General features: G+C 36.3%; 1 protein-coding gene across 50 annotated transcripts in view; it reads left to right on the top strand.

Moving 5' to 3' along the window:
* CLASP2 (cytoplasmic linker associated protein 2) overlaps nucleotides 1-23,462 on the top strand; it is a 142,727-nt gene that overhangs the window by 79,506 nt on the left and 39,759 nt on the right. For 20 of the 50 annotated variants that reach the window (XM_068202817.1, XM_068202810.1, XM_068202786.1 and 17 more), the window contains 11 exons: nucleotides 2,867-2,937; nucleotides 4,474-4,533; nucleotides 5,662-5,739; nucleotides 6,307-6,474; nucleotides 9,071-9,126; nucleotides 10,250-10,420; nucleotides 13,696-13,719; nucleotides 16,450-16,467; nucleotides 18,427-18,528; nucleotides 18,664-18,690; nucleotides 21,523-21,549. In XM_068202817.1, the coding sequence (XP_068058918.1) occupies nucleotides 2,867-2,937; nucleotides 4,474-4,533; nucleotides 5,662-5,739; nucleotides 6,307-6,474; nucleotides 9,071-9,126; nucleotides 10,250-10,420; nucleotides 13,696-13,719; nucleotides 16,450-16,467; nucleotides 18,427-18,528; nucleotides 18,664-18,690; nucleotides 21,523-21,549 (802 nt within the window). The remainder of the gene's footprint in view (nucleotides 1-2,866; nucleotides 2,938-4,473; nucleotides 4,534-5,661; nucleotides 5,740-6,306; nucleotides 6,475-9,070; nucleotides 9,127-10,249; nucleotides 10,421-13,695; nucleotides 13,720-16,449; nucleotides 16,468-18,426; nucleotides 18,529-18,663; nucleotides 18,691-21,522; nucleotides 21,550-23,462) is intronic. The other 30 variants (XM_068202760.1, XM_068202733.1, XM_068202694.1 and 27 more) reach the window with 7 other exon arrangements.

Here is a 23,462-nt window from a genome sequence, read left to right as displayed (position 1 = left end):
TCTTCAGTATGGTTTGGAATGTATGCTTGCTCTGTTTGTCTCTGAGAATGTGCTCTGAGACCTCTGCATGCATGATCTTTGCATCAGCACTTGGGCTAAGACAAAATCCCTTGGTAGTTTTTCCCCACACTCTTACAGTCCACTGTGGGATGGCACAGACTTGAGAGTGAGGGAAGGTTATACAGGCTAATTAAAGTTGTTAGAGAACAATACCATTTGCAGTAGTGTAAGACAAGCTCAGGCATGTAAAAAATGATAAGCATTCACCAATTATATTAAATTGGCTTTATTGGTTCCGTTGATTTGAAGACAGTCTTGCACATCAGCTGTAGTTGCCCTGATTTTGTGTAAATTTCTTTTCTTCTTAGCTATGACTTAACATAGTGGATTTGAAGCTTGAAAACAAGAAAATCCTATCCACAATGTTCAAATACCCAACCAGTAAATGGCATATGTGAGGTTTTTAAGCAGAAAATTCAGATTTCAGGGTTAAATATCAAAAAGAAGTTCAGCCCCATGCCCCTTTGGACTTCTGTCCTATGGACTAGATGAGTATTGGTCAGGGTGTCTTTGATCAATTGAATATTTAGAACCCAAACTGCTGCAGTTTTTGGAGTCAGTGTTTTACTCAAAAACTCCCAGCAGCATCCAGTGACAGCCAGTTCAGTTCCTGGTGCCTTACTGTGTAATTGCTGTAGAGTGAGTTTGCATAAAAACAGGGAGAGGCTGTATTATACCAGTGATCTTGAAGACCTTCATCTCATCTTTGTGCCTTCATTGGGTTTTATATTTCTTCTCCGGGAAGTTCTTACACTGCAGTCTGATTTCTCTTTCTTGACTCTTAGTACATCAGGAAGCCAATTAAAAAAAAAAGTAGGAGGGCAGGGAGGGAATCATGGAGAGATGGCATGGTGGCAGAAATCTCTTTCAGAAGGAGGTGGGATTCGGGTTTGTCAATTGTGGGAACCCAGGGCACAGGGAATATTTCTCTGTCTGCTCTGAGGGGTACTGACCCCCAGAGAAGCACTGACTTTGACCCTCATTCATGGAGAAAAGCTTCCAAGACTTCAAGATAGACTAGAATCCACAAAGGTGTGAAATAGATTATAGAGAGTAGTATAGCTTGTAACTTGGGTGACAAATTTAGGTTCTGGAATTTTTAGTATGCTGTAGATGGGAACAAGATGGAGGGCATAGAGTATTGTCCCGAGCTGCTTCTTCCCTCATCTTCTTCATGGGTTTGGGTGATGTCTTGTAATTGGACAGAAAAGTCTGCATTGTAGGTTTCAAGGGATCAGTTACTGGGTTAAAAGGGAAAATAATCTAGGTGTCGTTTCTTAATTGGATAGTTTAGTCTTAAAAGACCCTTTAACAAGAGATTGTTAGCCGTTTTGCAGTGCTTTTCCAGCACACTGAGCCTGTAGTGGACAGCGTGCGAAACTTTAGATAAGATAACAATAAACAAGCAGCTGAAGACTGAAAAAGTCCTGTGCGTCTCCTTTTCCTGACACAGAACCACTCCAAGAGGGTTTCCCCGCAAGTGGGGAACCGCTAGGGAGGGGCCCAATGTGGGGCCCAGAAACCAATAGTCAGCTGATCTTCAAGGTGGTTTGCAAGGAAGCACATACCATTACATCCTCAAAGGAGGAGCAGATGAAGTATGACATGTTAAAAACTGAACGAAAGCAAGCCTGAGGCTTTGATTCCTTTGCAAAGTACTGTCTAGAAATTACAACATCGATAGCTTCAAAGACTTTGAATGTACAGGTTTCTCCATATGTAAAAAAATTTATTTTTATCCCTGATTTACCTGTTGTCCCTTTCTGGAAGTCATATGCCTCTTTTCAATTTGCAACCTATACAAAATATAAACGGACCCCCTAAAACTGTGTTTGAAAGTATATCAGGACAAACAAATGTAACTGTTAGGCTCTTCCAGAATTTTTGATTAATTCGTTCCGAATCCTGAAATTGGCAGTACTCTGTGAGCTGATGATTATCTCTGCTTTTTCTGTGATTTGTATGTTTATATCCTGCAGCTGTGATACATGAGAGAGTAAGAATTCTTCAGTATTGTACTTCTTAAGATCTTGGTTTCACACTGTATTGGAGACTGTTTACTGTAGGTGTTTAACCAGGAAAGGACTAAAGAAGTTAACTGAAAGATTTGTTGAACCACATTACTCCTACTTGAAATTAAAGTGTCTACAATTAGTTTAGAAAAGCTGAAGTAAGGCAGCTTTAATTCTGAATTCTGTAATGCCTTTGGATTTAATGTAGTTTATTAGTTTTCTTCTCCCATCAGGTTTTTCCATATAGATTTTATATATATATAAGCTTGCTTATATGTCAGTGCTTTTATTACTTTATTGACATATTTTGCATTACAGGAAATTTGATCCTTGTTGCAGTAATCATACTGATCCTTGTAAGAATGCCCATATTTTCATATTCATTAATTCACTTTTTGCTCTATAGCCCTGACTTTTAAGACAGCTGTGTCTATTAATTTTTTTTTTCCTGTGGCAAAACTAAAATAGCATCAGCTTTCAACTCCTTTGAGGAGACAGCTACATTTGAACTTCTTATATTACTTTTGACAGCAAAGTATTGCATATCATGATGTGATTGTTGATGTCACTGGAAGTGGTTTTTGCTTGACCTTTTGGAAGAAAATAGCTTTAATCAATTGACATGCTAACAGTGTTCTTTCATTTAATGGTATTCTGTGATATAGTTTTGGTAAGCATTTTAAATTATTGCAGTTTTTATTGTGCTGTTAATTCTGTTGGAATTAATAAGTACAGTACAAATTCAGGATTCAGGAATGCTTTTCTCATTAACTGTTTTGTCCTTTTTTTGTCAGCATACTCATGTGCCACGACTCATACCTTTAATAACAAGCAACTGTACCTCAAAATCAGTTGCAGTTAGAAGGTGAGTACATTATGAATTAAAATTATCAAAGCTGTTGCTTTTTAAAATATGATTATCATATGTTGAAAATTAACAAATTAGAAGATTAGTGGCCATAAACTCTGAACACACAAAACTGTTACCCGCTAAACTGTGAAATACAAAAATAAATTTCAACCTTCAGACAGTGGCAGCTGTGCTAGGACATAGAGCCATCCATGTGTTGTGGTGTTCAACAGCTCAGCTGCATCTCCAGCATGTTGTTTTCTCTTGAGAACATGATGCTTGAACACTTGGATTAACTCTTGAGAAAATTAATTGGTATTTGACAGAGTGTCATTTCCTGCACCGAATCACACAAAAGCAGTTAATGCTGTTTCTGGACCGACTCTAGTCCTAAAAGTGATGTCACTGTGTGTACGCAGGAGACAACTTGAGCATGTGAATTACTTTCTTGGAGCCTAAGCTGCATTTGCATCCAAAGCAAGTGTTACCTCAACCCAGATTGTACTGACCTGCCACAGCTTCCAGTTTGACTGCTAAACAATTCTCAGGGCTTCAGTGCCTCCACATGCTGTGCCTTTACTCAGGAACATTGGACTCTGTGTGGCTTTGGTACTGCAGTTCACAATCCCATGAGCATCAGTGAAGGCATTGTTTCCATACTGCTTTCATTCTCTCAAAAAGACAACAAAACACTAGATCAGTTGTAATAGTAAAAGTGTTTCAGAGTTTCTTGCCATGCCTTGCTGATGTCCAAAGGATTTGGGCAGGAAAAAAAGCCAAATGTGTTCCTTCAAAACAGGTCAAAAATGCTGAATAACCAGAAAAAGAGAGAGTTTCAGGCTGTCAGTTTTACTACATATTTGAAAACTGTTATCTACACTTCCCTAATCTGTGTCAGTTTGATTTTTCATCAGGATCTAGCTTCAGACATAGTTTTTAAAACTATGCCTTTTGATAATGGCAGTTTGCTAAATTGTCAAGATTCCCAAATTAATAATGAATATAGTTACATATCTTCATTAGTACAGTACAAGAAAATGTTCTGTAGTGCTTTTTATATGCAGAGCCCTCTGCTAATGGTCTCATGTTTTCCTTTATGCTACATAATCAGTAGTGACAGATGGAAGGATGGAAATAGTGTTTGGGACATAAATATACTGCCATAAAAATCCTATATTGTGTCTTTAACATTTATTTTTTATATTAGGATTTTACACTCCATACAGTTTTTTCAACTTCATTAATTTATGTCTGTTATTTTGGGACTAATACAGTTTACATAGGGTATGTGTAATAACATGACTTGAACAGCACATTGTTAATTGAACTGCATCTATTATTTTGAAGTTTAAGATTAGTTAGCCCTGCATGTTTGCTTAATATAAAGAATGTTTTAACTTTCCAATAGGGTGACCAGTGCCCTTATTTGGCAGATAAAGGTACTTTTATTTCATTTATTTCCCTCAGGGGGAAAGGGTTAAGTTAGTGTTTATTCCACAAGCACATTAGAGAAATGAGTATTTAATTATGACTTTGGTTCTGTGTTTTTAGGCGCTCCTTTGAATTTTTAGACCTGTTATTACAAGAGTGGCAAACACATTCACTGGAAAGGTATGGGCCAGTACACATTTTCCCCTAAAATAAACTACTAATGTAATTTTAGGACAGAAATATTGCCGTTGAATCCTTTAATTGGATTATGTTGTTCAGTGTTGGCCAGCCTTTCTGGCATAGACAGCCTTTGTAGCACAGCAGGTCATGTGGCTCATTCAGGTGCCAGAGGGAAGGAGAGCTGTATGTTCCAGCCTTGGCTTCCTGTGGCCTCCTCTCCTTACCCTCTGCCTCTGCTATCCTGCATGTGAGCAATGCATATACAGGTAAGCCTATGTCTTTTCTCCTGGCAGGAGGAAATCTGTGTGTTTGCTATGAAAGAGGGCAAGTGGGCTTAGGCTGGAGAACTTTATGTGCTGATTAGTAAGGGCACATTGTGGCTTCTCCAGATAGATGGGAAAACAGTACATGGCATCAGTTCTGCAGGATGGTCACTGTGAACACGGGGTAAGAGCACAGAGACTAAAGGGCATCTAGAAAAGGCTCTGAAGAATTTATCCAGCTCATTCCAGTCACATTTCTGTCCTCACAGGGTACTCCTGTGAAAGGGAGTAATGGGGAAATCATTTATGCCAAAGTGTCTAAAAAAACCCACAAAACTTACCACCTATCCCCCACCCCCCAAATAACAAGCCTCCCACCGAAAACTTTCCTTTACTTAAAACTTGTTTATCTTCACAAGTTTGTGTTCTCATGGGTACTTTGCTGTTTGTTGAACTTGTATTCAGGTTTTAGAACTTGTATGCTGAAAGCTTTCAGAGCTGAAAGAAAACTCATGGTCTTAATTTTTCCCCTTTTCTTACTATTAATATAACAGTGGAAATAGTTTTTTCATTTCAGAAAGGCAGGTGTCTTAAAAAAGATATTTCTAAGTAACTTTTTAAGTGTGATAGGTGGGCGTATGTCAGAAAAGTAGATTAAAATCCTTTTAGATTGAAGGAGTAAGCTGACCTAAACCTTTACGGAAGGTACAGTTATGTCATCAGCATGCTTAAGTTTGTTTACTGCATATTTTGGAAAGAACTGGCATTGCAGCTGTTTTTTACTTGGTGAAAAGTTAATTAAAGTGTAAAGCTACTGCTTAGAATTTAGAGTAGCGAAATAGCATGAAGAATGTCTTTCTTCTAGGCATGCAGCTGTCTTGGTTGAAACAATCAAGAAGGGCATTCACGATGCTGATGCAGAAGCAAGAGTGGAGGCAAGAAAGTGAGTTTTGATTAATTTTGCTCTGAAAAATTGCATGAGCTAAATGAGTGATAGAAGGCTCTAATCCAAGGTGAGCTGCTCTCCATGGCTGAAGAGGAGACAAACAAATTTGCTTGAAAACTGATGTTTTTGTCCTGAATTGCTACATGCGTTTCTTTTGCAAAAGAGGTTCTCAAAGCCGAGTCAGTCAATGCAGTTGTGCAGCATTTGATGATTCCACTGAAGGAAGAGTTAGAATGGTTGAAATTGCTGCATAATCATTCTGCTCCCCTTAATTAAGTCTTTGAACAACTGCAGCATTTTGACTAGTGAGAAGGCCAGAAAACAATTCCTTTTGCTTCTCTGCACAACTGGTAAGTGAATGTGGGACATTCAGAGGATAGATTTAAGTTTTTTTGAAAGGATTAATTCAGTCCATGTAGCTGACTTGATGAGCATTGCTGTGTGCTTTGCATACTCTCAGTTCCTTTCACTCCCATCCGTGGTTAATTCTGTAATCTTTACTTCCTGACTCCACCCTTTAAAGAAAATACTGAGCATTTACATGTGGTTATTATTTTTTTGCAGGGCTTATCTGGGTCTTAGAAATCACTTTCCTAGTGAAGCTGAGACTCTGTACAATTCTCTGGAGCCACCCTATCAAAGAAGCCTTCAGACCTACTTGAAGAATTCTGGCAGTATAGCATCTCTCCCTCAATCAGACAGGTCATCCTCAAGCTCACAGGAGAGCCTCAAGTAAGGGTCACTTCACTGTTTCTGAGCCAAGAAACAAATGCAGTTTCTCAAAAGCAAATTATCCAGATTACTGTTGAGTACAGAAACGCTGCAGTTTTATTTTGTGACTTCTAATTTTTTAAATAAAAATTTCTTCTGTGGTGTTTTGCTATATGACAGTGTTATACCAGCAAAGTGAAAAGTACGGGCAATCTTTAACTGGATTTTAGGATGCTGTATTCATACATTCATTCCTCAACAGCTGCTTTAAACACCAAAATATCTTCAAGGTTCATATTGATGTCCAGCATTCTGATGTGCTGAATAGGTCTAGGAAACTATAGTGGTGTAATTCCTTTTTCATCTCTTTTCACTGGCAAGCATGAAAAAGGAACATCAGCAATGCGATTCATTGGAGATTGGTTTGGGGATTTTTTCCCTGTCTTCACCGTACTGAATATGTATTAGCCGTATTTCATAGCTCTGCCACTTACTGTACGATGGGTCTGTGCTGCAGTCAGTGATGTATTAAAATGCATAGACAATCTTGAGCTTAATAAATCAAAGTTTTCTTAGATACCAATAGTAAAAGAAATCTACTGGCTTTTTAGCAGAAATGTGAAGTAATAGTAAGAGTAGTATGTGGTGATTTGTGCCTTTAAATGCTAAAAAGCTTCCTCAAAGTATTTCAGCATTTTAATATTTCAGATCTTCATTATCAAAACCAGAGAGCTTGTCTCCTCACTTGTTACTTGAAAGCAAAGACTGCTTCTCACATATTGGAATTCCCTTTTTTTTTTTTTTTTGGCTAACGCCTTAAATACCAGAGGTTTACCTTATATTTCCTATGATACTTGCAATTATAAAAAATTGTTTAAAAAATAATTGTCTGTGATGCAAGTAATTGCCAACACTTCATTTTCCACAAATGTTTATTCAAAGATAAATATTCTTGTTTAAATTAATCTGTGTTCCCCATCTGAAAATAAAAGTGCTGTTAATGAGTTACTGGTAATATACTGTTAAAAACTAAATTACAGGGAAATTAGAATCTTAAAATTCTCTTAAATCTTCAAATGTTGCTTCCATGTTGCAAGATGCATAAGTGCTGCAGTACAGAAAGTGAGGGGTAAAATAAGAAATGAACAGAAGAGGTGAAGATATTGGAAATCAATGAGATTTTAATTAATTTCTTACTAACTTTGCATTCAGATGGATGTTTGTTACCCAAAATTTTATTTCTGGCTTTTAATATAGGTGCTGAATTCCCCTTGTATAGGCTAAATCAGGAAATATGGGTTTGATTTCCTAGAAGTCAGATCCTCTGTGGTTTTTGACCTTCTGAACTTAAATCTCATACAGATCATTAATCAAAAATTGTTTTAGAGAAGGTGGAGGAATGAGAGAGAAATGTAGTGATTTCTGCTTACCTGTATGAAACTGCTTACATAAAATGTCAATTGCAATAGATTGTGGCAGTCATCTGGGACTTCTGTTTGGAGCAAGTTGTAAGGTCAGGAACTCTACCTCAGCCTCCTCACCTTACTTGAGGCACAGTACCTTCAAAACACTAGTTAGTCATGTCAGAAAACCAGGTTTATTCAGAACAAGCTGCAAAAGTATTCTTTTGTGAGGATTTAGGTAATGGTGCTTACCTCTATATTACTGCTGAGTGCCTGAACTAATAACTGGGGTAAATACACAGTATAAGGCTTCTCTTTTCTCTCTGCTTTTAGGTCTAAAATGAAAGGAATTATTTTTACTAAAGCTGAGACACTGACTCGGCTTGAAATTTGACTTTTGATTAAATACTCAACTATTTAATCAAATACAAACTTTCCCTGTCAGGTATTTAAACACTGAATATGCTAGTATGTTTTCTTTGACCAGTCCTTTCATTTCCCTGGTCTCTCTGCCTGCATTTTACCCTTCCAAACCAGGCCAAAGGATGGGCTCACAGTTAAACTTCACTAGACTGAAAGATTGTGTTTCAGTAACTACTTGTTTTTGCAGTGGGAAGGAAATGAAGACAAAGCATAAAGACATGGGACTTTTCTCCTCTTATAAGTTGTGGGAGCCTCTACGTTCCAACAGGGGAAATGGAGTTTAGCTGCTTGGAAGCATCAGCATTTCCTTTTTTAATTTATAACTTAATTCTTGAGACATCTGGGACTGGAGGAGGCTTATGAGTTGGACACCTGTTTTTCTTGTTACTGCAGACACCACTTCACATAATGTTTTTCACAAATAAAGCTTTTTGGGTAGCTCCCACTGCTCTTGTTTGATGGCTGATATATGAGATCAGCCTGTGGTTAAACCTTGTACTGACCACCTTAAATGTTTCTGTGACCTAGTCTAGAATGCCTGAACTTTGTTAGCAAAGTATGCCTGTCAGTAGCTGGAGGATTAGTGTTTTGTGATAAGGATGTAATTTTATAAAATACAAGGGATAAGATAATTCTGGTTTTCTTACCATTTTCTATTTAAAGTATTTCTCTATAAAATATGCTGAGAAGGTTGAAGGGGAGAAAAGAACAGAATTTTTTTTTTCCTCTCTTTTATGTTTGACTTTTGCAACTGATACATGAGACTTACTGGATTTATTGACATTTTTCAGTCGGCCTCTGTCATCTAAATGGTCTGCAGCCAGCCCAGCAAGTCTTGCAGGCAGAGGTAAGGTGGTAGTCATGTAGTGCAGTGCATAGTTATTGTTCTTCATGTTCTTTGAATTAAAAGTTCTAAATGCAGCTTAAAAATTGACTGTATCAGCATTTACCCTGTTTCCAAGATAAATAATTGTATGTGTCACTACAAATTGTACCTGGAGCTCAGATTGCCTCACACTCACTTCACATTTTATGTAGTTTAAGTTATTTCAAGTATAAGACATAATTCAGTATGAATTGATCATCTGTTCTGGAGTTTTGTCGTGGAACAGTCACTCTCAAAGAAACAAAACATTATTCTTTGGTCTGTTCATGGTTAGGCTTATGGCAATTAGAAATTAAAGACTCACTGTCTCTTTCATCTGTTCCCATGTAGCTGTTGCTCTTTCTAAATAAATAAAGAACAACAGCCAGACGGCATATTTGTAATTCAAAGAGTTTAATTACGTGTTTAGTTTTTGGAATTTAATAACTTCAATGTCTTTTCTCATAATGTCTTTGTAACTTTTGAGAATAAATCATTGAGCTGCTTTTTACAAATGGACTGTAATTAAGAATGGATACTGAAACTGATAAGGGGAGTCAAGTTTAGAAGACCTAAAACTGGTTATAATTAAGCAAATAGTTAAAACTCAGTTAATAATAGGAAGTGAATACAAAAATACTAAGGATTAGACCCTAAAACATTTCAGAGTACACTTTCATCTCACCTTAGCTGAAGTGTGGGAATATTCTTCCTTCAGTATCTCAAGGAAGGATGTGAATTTTCTTACATTTGCGAATTATTCAATAATGTAATAAATCACGTGAAGGTTCAGAATTATGTCATTTGTGCTAGGGTGGGAACAGACAGTTTGCATTAAATAATGCTAAAATTTCATGCTGAATGAAGATAAATACTACTGTTACAAAAACTGTTTCTATATGCAATTCATGGCAACACCAGGTCTAGTTGGCTTTTTAATCTCAGTAATTCTTGGTTTAATACTGGTTTAACCTTTTTTACATAGTTTTTCGTGCTTTCTTACAAGCATGGTGCAGTAGTAGAAGATTTTACCCTCTTAAATATAATTCATTTTATTAAATATCAATTCCTTTCTTTTTTTTTTTTTTTTTCCCTTTTCTGGTAGTTCCAGGCAGCAGCAAGGGTGTCCCAAGCCCAGGCACCCTGCAGAGGTCTCGCAGTGACATCGACGTGAACGCTGCGGCAGGTGCCAAGGCCCGCCATGCTGCTGGACAGACAGCTGGAGCTGGGCGCCTCTCGGCAGCCGGGCTGCCCCCGGGGTCCTACGCCTCCCTAGGTAAGGGGAGCACCTCTGCGCTGCTCTGAGAGGTCTTTGTGATTTTCTTGCTCAAAAAGTTACAGTGCAATGCTCCTGTATTTGAAAAGCAGCCAGCATTGTTAGTAACACTGGAGTGTGGCAGAAGAGCAGGTGTTCTGAAGTAAGTCGCAAACTTTCCTACCTGCTTTATTTTTCTTGTGCTGGAAGAATGCCAATGCAAAGAGTATGTCCATCCTATGCTCTCTGAATGTGTTAATCTAGAATTAATATTAAGTGTTGGAAGGAGTGGTACCTTTACTTAACAGTGGTGATCATGCCTTTTTTTGTTTATAAAAGTAACAGGGAAATGAGTGTGAGAGCTCTTGATTTTCCATTTTTCTCAGCTCTTCAGGTATTTTACAAGAATGCTAAAGAGATACCCTGGCAGTAAGAGGTGTCTTCTTAATGAAATAGAGAAGTATTTTACACAATGACTTACTACATTGAGTTTATAATTTATTCCTAAGGGTATGCTTTACCTAGCTGATGGTCTCCATTGCTATTTGCTGTTAGAGATAGAAAGTGCTACAAGTGGTAAGAGTGCAGAAAAGTATTTGATAGTGGTGATGGTGGTGTATGTGCTAGAACATCCACTTAGTGGCAATGGTAAAGGACTGTGAACATATTTTTGTTCTAAATTTTTAGCTTATCTGTGCTGTAGGAATAACAGTGGGGAAAGAGAGTACAGTGTACACAAAACTGATTTTTTCTTCTCAGCTTCTGTACCAGGTAGACCACTAAGGAGAGACATGTTCTAATGTTAGTATGGCCGTAGGTGATCACAGGAGACAAAGAAACTGTATAGTTCTTCTGATTTGCATTGTGTTTGCATAGATGTTAGGATACACGTAGGCTGTGGTTGCGAAGGTTTTGGTTGGGCTTTTTAAAATCAAAACTTAAGTTAAAAGCCATCTAAAATTAGTTGATTCTTTTTGTCATCCGGGCCTGCTTGAAGTGCTGTGAACAGTATTGATTTTAGTGTTATTTTAAAGAGTGAGCAATCCAGAACTAAAAGGAATACTTGGTACTTGGAATAGCAGTTTTGGATGTGGGCTCCCTCTGGTGCCCACAGAGGGGGCAGCAGAACTGCTGGGTGGCAGGTGGAAACTGACATGAGGCTGCTTGGTGGAGGGGATACACCAGTGGTTCCTCAGGGAAATTATGGATGCCCCATCCCTGACAGTGTTCAACACTAGGCTTGGAGCAAGCCACTCCAGTGGAAGGTGTTCCTGTCCACAGTAAGGGGGTTGGAACTTGGTGATCTTTAAGGTCCCTTCCAACTCAAACTGTTCTATAATTCTGGAACTGTCAGTTCCTCCTAACTTAATGCCTAAAAGCCTGAAATATGTGGGATGATTATTTTCCAAGATGAGAGTCTTGCCTGGTGTGTTTTGATGTGCAACAAAACATATTTTGAACCTCTGACAAAGCTGGCATTCAGAGAAGTAAAAGTGGTGCAGAGTATGGTGACAGAGGGAAAAGTTAAATGGAAAACAAAGGGAGAGATCCTGCTCTGTTAATGTCTTCTTTATGCTGCTCAAGTGATGAGACTATATTGTCTTACGACTTTCACAGAAAATTATCTCTTGGTTGGAGTATTGGTTTGTTTTTACAGCTTTTAAAGCAATATCTGATTCATGCCAAGAATTTTGTAAGCAGGAGTTGAGAAGGGCACAGAGGTTTCCAGTGAAGTAAACAGTGGTGGATTTAGCAGGAAAGTAACAGAAATAGCTTGTTCTCTTTGTAATTTATTGATTGAATGAGTAAGGATTGGGGGAGACGAATAAAAGGCAATAAATCCATGTCCTGTTCGTTTGAAGGATTTGAGTTTCTGGAGAGCTTTACCTTGCTAGCAGATTCAGTCACTTGTGGAGAACAGTGTGATGGTCATTTGAAATGGCAAAATAACAATACTGGCAAAGTACCGTGAAAATCAAATCCTAGTGCAGACAGTGAAAGGGCAGTGATAGTCAAGGAGACCAAGGTTTGTTTGCAGTCACATAAACACAGTACTGCTTGACTGATCTTGGCTCAGTCTTCTAATTGTTTTTTGACTGTGGTAAGGTAATTTGAAGGATACATACCATGTAGACAGTGTGACTGTTGTTTGTTGTGGATAAGCCTCAAAATAATGTTTACTCTTCATTTTCAAAAGGTAACCTTGAAATGAGTGCAAATCCAAGCAAGTGCCATGTTTCAGAAAATGAGTTGATTTGTGAAGTTCTTTCTTCTGTTCATTTTAAGGGATTTATTTATAGTAACCCAAATATGAACATTTAAATGACAGAACTATCAAACTAATGCTGACCATGGTCTGAAAAGGCCTAGGCAATGTTACTTTATTTCCGTAATGCTTTCCACTTCCTTTAGGTGTTGCAGTCAATACCAAACTAAATGACATTGTGTCCTGGAGCTTGAATTTATTTTCAGCCTGGCTTGCAGAGAAACATCCACCTTTTGCTTACATAGCTACCAAATTTAAAACCAGAAGACCAGAAGCTTCTAAGCATAGTAATCCATAATTGTGTTCACCCATCTCTTTCCATTTCATTATTAATACAAGAAATCTTGCTTATTTATGATTTATTAAAAACTATGCTAGAAGCAGGAGGATACTCTCTAGTTATTTTAAATGTTGACTATCTTTGACATCCTGAAGTATTAATGTCCTTGTTGAGGAGGCTTGACCTGTAATTATATATGTCTTGTGCTAAATATTTTAATTTTGATTGTTACTGTCAGAATATTTATGCACTACCTTCCAGCTGAACTGGTAAATATTTAATGCTTTTAAAAAAGAGTGAAACTTTTTCTCATTTGTCCTCTGTCTTAATTGTGCTCTTTGTTTCCCTCCTGTCCCTTACCCCGGGTGGGGCTTCATGCTCAGAAGCAAATTTCATAAGAAATATAAATACGGGGTTCAGTAATGATATCAATATGTACTGATGCTTCAGTAACTGTTTACACCAAGAATGAAACTATTTATAATTGTTTTACTGTAAGGGTTTTCTCAAATTTGGGAAATCAATATCCCTGTGCAGGGCACTTGTACTCTTTTTTGTAATTTTGTACCTTGCACTGAGCAAAACCAACTTTGCTTAAGGTAGCTTATACATGCATTAATTAGATAAACATGTCTGCTGTATTTAATATTAATGTATTTTCCTCAGTTAATGTTTTATGACTCTGCTGTGAACACCTTTATTCTAACACACTAAGTTTTCCATGTTTCTTTGCCTGCTTTTTCAACAAAGAGGATACTTCTGACAAGATGGATGGTAAGAAATTATTTAGTCTGTCCTCTAATTCTATTAAATATCTAATAAAGTGTCTTTTATGTAAAAGTATTGATGTTTAATATATTTTGTCTTTTCATTAACAAATTACTATGCTGTTTCCTTTACCTCCTGTGTAATCTTGATGTCTTATGTGTTATTACTGTATTTGTCAATTTCGTGAATGTCTGTATCAACAACAGAAACATTATCAGAAATCTGACATTACCCCTCTTTTTTAAAAGAAGCTCTGTTAATTACAGGGCAGTTTGTAATCATTACATGCTGATTGTAACTAGTTAAATACATGCTTTTGAAATTAATCTAGTTCCAGTTGATTCCATAGTTTTACATGTGAAGTCAATTTTTTTGACTTAGCAGAACAGCAGTGGTAGAGCAGAACATGCTTGACCACTTAAGTATGAAAAAAAGCAAAAACCAAAAAAATCACCTCATACAAAATCTAGGCTTACTACATAATTTTAAGTGCCTGTAAATTCTGTAGTAAAATGTAATTCTATTAAAGAATCATTTGTGAAGAAGACCTACCTGTTAAAATAGCTTATCAAGTATTCCACCGAAGTTTTAGCTCTTTTTCTTAATTCACTCTGTTACAAACACACTGAGGGACTGCAAAGCAGTTGAGCATCAGGCTTCTCCTAGCAATTCTCTGTTTCAGGTGTGTGCAAATAATGCTTCACCTATAATAAAGTGACAGTCTCAGCCTGCTGCTTGGTGATTGTAGTTCTAATTTATTGCTTGAGAGTACTTAACAAGCACTTAACAAGTTTGCTGCTTACTTAATATTTTGTGTCACATATTTATTAACTGTGCATGTTTGGAAGAATTAGTAGCTTACTGGAAGCAAATGTATCTCATAGAAATGAAAAGACTAAGGTAGATCTCTAAACCAGAATCCTGAATAATTTCAAAACACAGATGCTTCTTGAAAGAATTGGAGCTGGTTTTGAGCACTGAAGATGTCAAGAGTAGTTTAATAAAATGAGGAGTGTTTTTATAGGATAGTAGATAGTATTGCTTATTTCCACGTTACATTTCCTTAGGCTACATGTAGTAGGCTTTATTTATAGCTTTTTGTTTATAGCTGTTATTTATAGCAAGTCTTGAGTTTTGGATATTGTCACCAGAAATAAAGGTTCTTAGAGCCATGTAGGCTTTTTCTTTGTTCTGTCGAGAAGTCACAACTGATGATATGTAGCACATTTCTGTTTAAAACAGCAAGAGAAGTACTATACAACTGATCAGAACAACAGGGTGGGGTTTTGTTCTAGAAGCTATCTCTAGATATGATCTGCAAGATGGGATGAAAACAAATTAGCTGTCCAGCTGTAGTTCTATGATACAGCTGTTCTGATCTAACCACCACCAGGAGGAACTAGTAATTTTTCCTTTGCCCACTAACCTCGTCCACATATTTTTTATCTCTTCTTTTGTTAGCACCTTGTGATATTCCATTATTGATTACTGTAGGTGAACAACCTCCATAAAACTGATTTCATAGAAGTGACTAATACCCTGTTATTTAGCTTTTGGAGATGCCATTGAGCCTTTACCCGTCCAGACCAGGTGATAGCACAAGCCTGAGAGGAACGAGAAACAGAACCACCCCTCTTAGGAGCTTTTAGGAGTCTGTTAGCCTGTCTTATGTGTTGCATAGAATCTGCTTTCCAAGATCCATTCCTGCAAGACTGTTGGATTTGGAGAGGTAGCTCAGGGTTTAGTGGTGAGGTGGGGGGTGTTTTTTTGTTTGGTTTTCAGTTTTTGCAAACTGGCAAATTTGATCTGAAAAACTTCAAGGCACTGCCACACACATATTACTGTAACCAATTTTTGTGAAGAAGCATTGAAATACACACTGAACAAGTTCAGGCTAGCCAAAGACACTAATAGATGTTTTCATCATTGTAGTTCTCTTGCAAGGCAGAAATGGTAGAGGGTGAAAATAAAATGGAAGTACCCTTTGTTTTTGTTTTTGTTTTTTTAGGGGCATTTAACATTTTTATCATTACTAGTATGCATTTTATTCTGTAATAAGATCTGTTTCAGAGAAACTTAAGAGGAAAGACTGCTGATGAAGCAGGGTCCCATCAGTTCCTTGATACTGATGGAAGAAAGGCTTGTCTGACTCTCACGTTATCAAAAATCAAGCCTTGTTAAGCTCAGCATACTTGTCCAAGTGTGATCTGATTTCAGCAAGCTCATATTCCTTCCATGTCTCTGAGCAAGACTTGGTCTTGTGCATGTGTATCTTCAGAGTAATCACAGGCTTAATTCAGAGAAATCCTCCTTGCTGGCAGTTCCTATCAAATTATCACTGTCCAGTGTGGGAAACACTGTCTCTGTGTTTTTCTCTGAGGTTATGTATAACAGTATGTGTCATATTTCCAGAAGAGCTTGCATTACAGTATTTTTATTGTCTGTTTTGATCTGTATATGTAATTTTTTGACTGATCTCATAGCTGTAATTTTCTTTTATTGAACTTTTTGTGGTTTGAAAGGATGTACATTTTCTTCTTATAAATTGCTCTCAGTATAGTATGGATATTTTCCTGATTATTTTACTTCAGTTCAGATATGGAGTTGGACCATAAAAGCTTTAGCTCTCTTGACTTGATAAAACTAGTCAAGATTCCAAAGATTAATCTCAAAAAGAAATTTGAAAGACATAGTATTGTTTGGAATATCATGTATTTTATTATTTTTTCTGTTTAGGAACAGCTTCTGAAGATGGTAAGAAACTACTTCGTTAGACTAGCTAATATTTTCAGCTTTGTATTTTCATTGATACAAATGAAGCTTTAAAAGTAGAACTTGGTGTTTCTCGGGCTTTGTGGAGGTTCATAACAGATATGGGCTTATGGGCTAACAGCTTATGCATCTTAATACTTGGTTGTCATGTGCTATTTTTAAAATTCTTTTTCTTTTATTTTAATTCTTAGTTACTCATCTGCAGTCTTAAGTACCATTGCTTAACATTTCTACTGTGAAAATACAGGAGCTTTATAATTTTGCGTTCATTTTTTGGAGCAAATCTTGTCACAGAATATTTCATCAAATGTGTTCGTGCTCTGGGAAGCAGGTGCTACTATTACTCATCTCTGTGAGACTTGGAAGCTAATTTTCGATCTGTTATTAACATTTAAACCTGCCATTAGTGAATGGATGAAGAGGCTCCAAATGAGTTAACAGTTGATTTAACTCACAGACACAAACTGGTTAATTTTACATTGATAAAACTGAAACAGGTTCCAGGTGATACTTTAATGTAGTATTGAAATAGTGGCACTCTGTATTCCTAGGTTTTGGGCCAAATTCTGAATGCAGTTACGTGCCTTGCAGTCTCACAGCTCTCAGTTGCCATTGCACGGGGATAACTAGTAGAGTTTGGACTAGTTAATCTAACCATTCTTGCTAAGCCTATTGTTTTCTAATAGTTTAGTGAATAACCTCCTTTATCCTGATCTCTTCTTATAGACTCTCATCTATGGCTATTCCCCCTACTTGGATGAATAATATTAACTTGGTTGATCTCCAGATCCTGCTGTGGAAAGCCTAAAGAGGCTAGAACTAAATAACAGTCTGTGTACCTAATTCTTTTAGGTCAAATATTGACTCAGCATGTCTAGAAAATATTTTAATTATGCTGTGTTTGAAAGTGTTGAGCTTGTTGAGCTAGATCCACCCTAGATCCCACTGTACAGACTTTCTGGGGTTTGTTCTTGCAACTTAGAAGAATTATGGTTAGCATGAGTTTGGTTTTGATTTCGTTTTTCTGTTGTTTGAGAGGTTGACTTCGGAAATTCAGTATACAACACCACTGTTTTGTTTTATGAATGATCTTTCAGTTAGCTATAATTCAGACAACTGGGGTGTTCCTTTCTTTTGTAATTTCTGTGTATATGCTGGATGTTACAAGGAACATGGCTAGAAATGCAGAAAGGTTTGACCAAACCCAAGAGAATTTGCCATTTGGCATTCTAGAGAAAAGTGAATCTCTTGTTTTATTTGTAGATACTTAGTTGAATTTGCCTCTTGCTTGGCTTTTCTGTCTATGGGGGAGAGTAGTATTTCTTTATATCACGTTATCATGAGAAGTGCTTAAATGTATTTAATATTGGCAAAATGCTCTATAAGGTTTGGGAAATCCTGTAGAAACCTGTATGACTAGGGCCAGGAAAACAGTAGAACCTTCAGTAATAAAAAAGCTAGTATTTAGATTTCTAAAAAGAGGAGTGAAGTTAAGAAGAAAGCTCAGAATCCTATTCTGTAGTTCTATGACAGCAAAAGTAGAATTACAAGCTCAAGTAATCATGAGAAGACTGTACCTGATACAGCAGCAATAGTGTTTGCATTGCATTGTATTGAGTAAATGTCTCCTTTTTGTAATGTAGTAGATATATTTATCTTGGAAGGAAGAACTAGCTAGCCAGTCCAGGGTGTTGAAGGTGTAATGTGCAAATTGTTTGCTGAAACATGTAGTATCAGAGGAGAAGTATCTTTCTTCCTCAGCTATTGAATTCCTCAATGTGTTCAAATTTCTACTAATTATCCCAAGCAAATTGTCACCAGTTGAGTTACATTGCACTTCTTTTATATGCAGAAACTTTAGAAAATATTAGTAAAAACTACTGATGCTCTGCTTCCTACCTGACTGTTAAAAATTGATTTAATACCATTTTTCTTTTCTAGGCCGTATACGATCAAAGCTATCGACCCCTTCTGTTGGTATTGGAAATTCTAAAACAGATTCCAGAGGACGGAGTAGAACCAAAGTGGTGTCACAATCTCAGCGTATGTATTTCTGTTTATCAGTTATACCTGATAAAGAGGCCAAATGCTTAAGCATATATTCATTGACCAATGGCTACAGTCAAAGTTATTTTTTTTAAAAAAAGCTACATACTGAGTTGTTGTTCTGTGCCTTAGGTTCATCATCGCCAGACCAAAATGAAGGTATTTTTTTCAGTGTTTTGGGTCAGTGGTATTTGCATGCTTTTCTGATTCATGTTGTTTTTCTCTGGACAAAATACTAGGTTAGGTCTTAGTTTGCCAATTAAATTAGATAATGTAGCAGGGAGTGAAATCTGTAGTTAAATTCTGTTTTCAATTATAACTTCTCAACATTCTTTTCCCCCCTTTTCTGACTTCCCCAACATGAAAGGCCAGTAAACATGGGCTAGTAATAGAGAAGAATGGGTAGGCTGAATGGTGTCCTCATTGTTACCGGAGACCTAATTTTCCATTTTTAAAAAAGTCTTCTTTTAGCCAGAAATACTCATTTTCACTTCAAGCTTCAATTGAAAAATACTAACCCCTCACTTTATAATCAGTTACTGAACTGGTGTTGAGTCAAAGGGTTAAAACAAGCAATTTAATGTGTGTCAGCTAATCCACAGTAATTTTTTGTGTGTGTTTAGTAACCAAAGCAGATCTAGCCAAGCACTCAGTCATTAATTAAAAAGACCTGATTACCTCATACTGTTGGCACTGGCTGACCTACAGCAGATCGTCCACACATCTGATGTCTCCAACAGACATTTTCTGACTAAGCTCTGTAACATTTTCAGATTCTTATCTTTGTCTAATTAAGTGAAATGCAACTAAATTAATGAAAAGAAGACAAATGCACAATAAAATTTAAAATAACTTCCCACCTGTATAAATTGTCAGATCTAATGTTCTAAACCAGTAAATTTTACCAGGTTTAAAATTTTCAGTACAGTTCTTTTTCTATCACTAACCATATCCACTTTCTTTAATAAAACCCCTTAATAATGTGTTTAATGGCAGAAGCATTTGACTTCATAGCAATGACTGCATCTGTTGTAAATAGAATGATTTTAGAAGTTAAAAAAGCAGGTAGTAGCTGTTTTTTTCCTGTTAGAGTATTTGCTGTTCAGCTTTGCATAATACAATTTCCCAACAAGTACAGTTGGATCAAACCTGATCTAGTCTTTGCAGGTTTTCTGAAATACAGCTTTCAAACAATGTGAACAGATAAATGTAGCATACTAAAATTCAGTAGAAGTTCCCTTAAGGGCTTAGACAATGCTCTAATCCCAGAAGTGCTTGTGAAAGAGAGCCTGAACATGAGTCGTTACTGGCTGGGACAAAAGTTCTGGAAAACTTGTTTTACAGATTGCTGCACTGTACCATAAGCAAAGAATATGTGAATAATTTGAGAGGGAGGGAAGGTAAAGTTCCTTCTAATCCCTTTTTCCCTTCTATGAAAAGCTATAAGCAGTGTCTGTAACAATTTTTTCATTAGTATTAGGAAAGTTTGGAATTAAGCTTTTTGAAAATACTTTTGTACTTTGAATAGTTTTGGTAAACTCTTAGAAAGTGAAGATGTTTGATAAATGTCTGGGGGAGGGGGTAAATTTAGGTAGCAATATAATACTTTAGTGATGATCACTGTTGTATAACATTAAATAACTGTATATCCAGAGAAGCAAAATTAAGCCTTTCCAGCTTTTTTACTAATAATGACAGGGATATTTTTTTTAATTTTTACACAGTACTAATGTCTAAAGAGATAAGTTGATATTGAGATAACTAGATCTGACTACATGTGATGATGTGTGAAAATTAAATGCATGGATGCATCTTTACAGCCTTTTATTACTACTTCTGTTCAGAATTGATTGCTTCAAATAGCTCATTATAACCTGTCAGTGGGGGAGAACAAGAATTCTGAGATGTTTTAAGGCAGATAAACAGAGCAAATACAAATGGACAGGTGAAGGAGAATTCTCAGGCACTGTATGCCAGCTATTTGGGTGATGCTTCTTTATGTGACTGAAAATTTTCACAGCATTGTGTGAAGCGTGATGCTTAATGTTTCCATACAAGGGATTGTTTTAGTTCCCCGGCTCATATAATGAGAGAATAGCTTCATATTACATTTAAGCTAATTTTTTTTAGAAACCACTCTAGCACAGATGCTTTTGTTAATTTTTGGGTTACAGCTATCTTTTGTTCAAAAATCATTTTATGAAAGACTTGCAAATTTGAATGCTTTTACAAAAAAGATTTTTTTTAGGGTTTTAAAAGCCCTTTATTCTTCTGTTTTTAAATTAACAAAGTAAATGCCTCATTATTTTATTCTTACCTATGGAAAAAAATGGTTTCATTTTTTTCCACTTCTTTCTAGTTTGGTTGTCAGGTAATACGACAGGGTCTGCTAAAATTTCATTGGAGTCAACATTCAGAGAATTTCTGAATGGAAACAAGTTCTTCCTTTTATACTCAAGATTACTTTTAAAGAGGAAAATGAACAATTCTATGCAAGTCTTTTCAGTTATGCCATTGTGAATTTGGTTTTTTTGTTTTGGTCATCCACCACACCTGCAGCTCAGTTCCTTTTCTGTTGTGTCTCAAAAAACAAAGTTTTGATCTTGTGTGTAATTTTTGTTCAGCTGTTGAACTTCTTGAGCCTTTTGGCAATGTAATATTCTTTTCAAGTAATATCCAGGCTACAGTTTCATGCTTAATTGATATTTAATTCTTCAGTGTTGAGTTGTTGATTAGAAAGCTGAAGAATTGTAATTTGCTTGTGCAGCTTTGCTTCATCTGCTTTGTACATAGCATCTGAGTTTACTTCTTCAGTTGTGGAAGCTACTTAATAGCACTGCTTTAGCATAACCCCCTTGTGGCTTTTTTTCCTGTGTGAAATGACTAAAGCTTTCTTATTTCCATTTGCCATTCATTTTTTAATCTGCTCTGCTCCCTCCCTCTTCATGGATTATAAATCCCTACCCTAATCCTGCCTTTACACTTGTTCAGGATCACAGTCTGCTAACCCCATTGGTGGTAAGAGTCTACAGAATTTGTGTACACATCATTGTTTGATCACCTGTTTGACATACCTCATTTAAGGAACCTATTCAGCAGAAATTCTGGCTGGCTTTTTTCCACATGCTGCATGTAATTTAATTGGGTGCAGTCCTTATGCAGAAAGCAGGAGAGATGGGAAGGGTTTGTCATTTTGGAGTAGCGTCTTAGTAATCTTTCTTCCATCATTCAGCTCACTTAGATTTGCTGGTAGTGGTGATACTGACAAGAGTATGCCAATGCTGTTACTAGCATAGTATTTTCAGGCTATGTAGATGCATTCCGTTAATTTATGCTGCAGTGGTGCACTTTGCAGGTCAGACTATAGAAAGATTAAATAAAGTATTAGAACAAGAGGTTGCATTTCTTCTGAATATTCTGAGAAGAGTAAGTTTTTTTAGATTTCTGACCTATTGAAGAAAATGTACAAGTCTGCAGCATAGTGAAACCTGCAACAATATTTTTACTGTTTTAAAGAGATACAAAACAGGAAGAAAGCGTAGTAATATCAGGTCTAAGTTGAAATACCCTGATATGAAGAAACTGTCAAAACCTTAATTTTTGCACATAACAGCAGTTTTATAGGTTTGCTTATTCTTCTGTTGCTATAGAAGTTGTGCTTGTTTTTTTCCAGGCTGCATAATACTTTATTTATCATTTCTGCTGAATAGGCCCATTGTTTGGAAAAGGGATTTTGCTAAATAATCATTTCAAGTTTGAATTCAAACAATGAATCTGAAAGAATATGCATGGTACATTTTTTTAGATTTCTCTCTTCCACCCAGCATATGTTTTACTTTGTTTGGGATTTTGTTTCTTTTCCCATATAGTCAAGCTTTAGTCAACTTGTATCTTTTTTTCAACATGTCTCATAAGAAGTAACCCATGAAATTCACTTGAAAAGTTGCATGTTGTCTGTAAATCTGATAGCATCACTGTGGTCATACAGTTACCTGATTGCATTTTAAAGATTATTGAAGGGTTCAGATCTGTATGTAATTAGTCTTTGTTTTAAATTCAGTTTTGCTTTTTATTTGGTCATATTTCTTGAATTGTACAGCTAGAAACAATATGTTAATATCAGCTGGTGATATAAATTAGTTACAGCTAGAGAAGAATGAATTCTTTGTTAAGACCTTAGAACTTAAATATTCTGTAACTGAAATATCAAAATTAAAGATAAGTGACCACAGTTTCTGGTAGTGATACTGTACCTTGAACATATGTAGTACTTTGTACTATATAGTTTTAATTAAAAGAAATTTAAGACACTTAAATATATCCTAGTGAATTTTTTAGCTTGTTTAAAACTAATTGAATATTTTCTGTAATTTGTGGGGTAATATCCACAGAAATGTACATGAGTACTCTGTCTTCTGTCACATTTTATTTAATGTCAGAATAGTCCTTGAAGACCCCATGCATTTAAAAGCAAGGGAAAAGATTTCAAATGTTAGGAAAATCACATTAATTAATTCTAACACTGGTTGCAATGGAAGAGCTGGGATCATTATGAAGTCCTTGTTTAAAATTTCTCCCTTTAGCTTTCTAACAGGTTTGTTTGTTTGCTTTTCTTTATTAGTTGAAAATGTGGTTAGTGAGACCATATAGCTTAAAAAAAAAAGGACATGTTTATTTTAGAGTCCGTGGAACTCTTGACAAAGTCCAGAAATAATAATTGTGGTTTTTTGAGCTTATGTAGTGCTAAATACCATGTCAAGTGCTTCCTTGCATCGATAATTTTAACTACCTGGTATGCAGTACTGTAAGAACTTGTACCAAGGCATTCTATTTCATGTTTTTACCGTGTAAGTTTTTCCTGATCATTTCAGTCTGCCACCACCTTCCTAATAACTTCAGGTATTATTTTCTTTTTAACCATGATTGTTTGT

This window comes from Anomalospiza imberbis, chromosome 1 (assembly GCF_031753505.1).
Source record: "Anomalospiza imberbis isolate Cuckoo-Finch-1a 21T00152 chromosome 1, ASM3175350v1, whole genome shotgun sequence".
Taxonomy (NCBI): domain Eukaryota; kingdom Metazoa; phylum Chordata; class Aves; order Passeriformes; family Viduidae; genus Anomalospiza; species Anomalospiza imberbis.
Note: the sequence above shows the minus strand (reverse complement) of the source record. Positions and strands in the feature narration are given on the sequence as shown.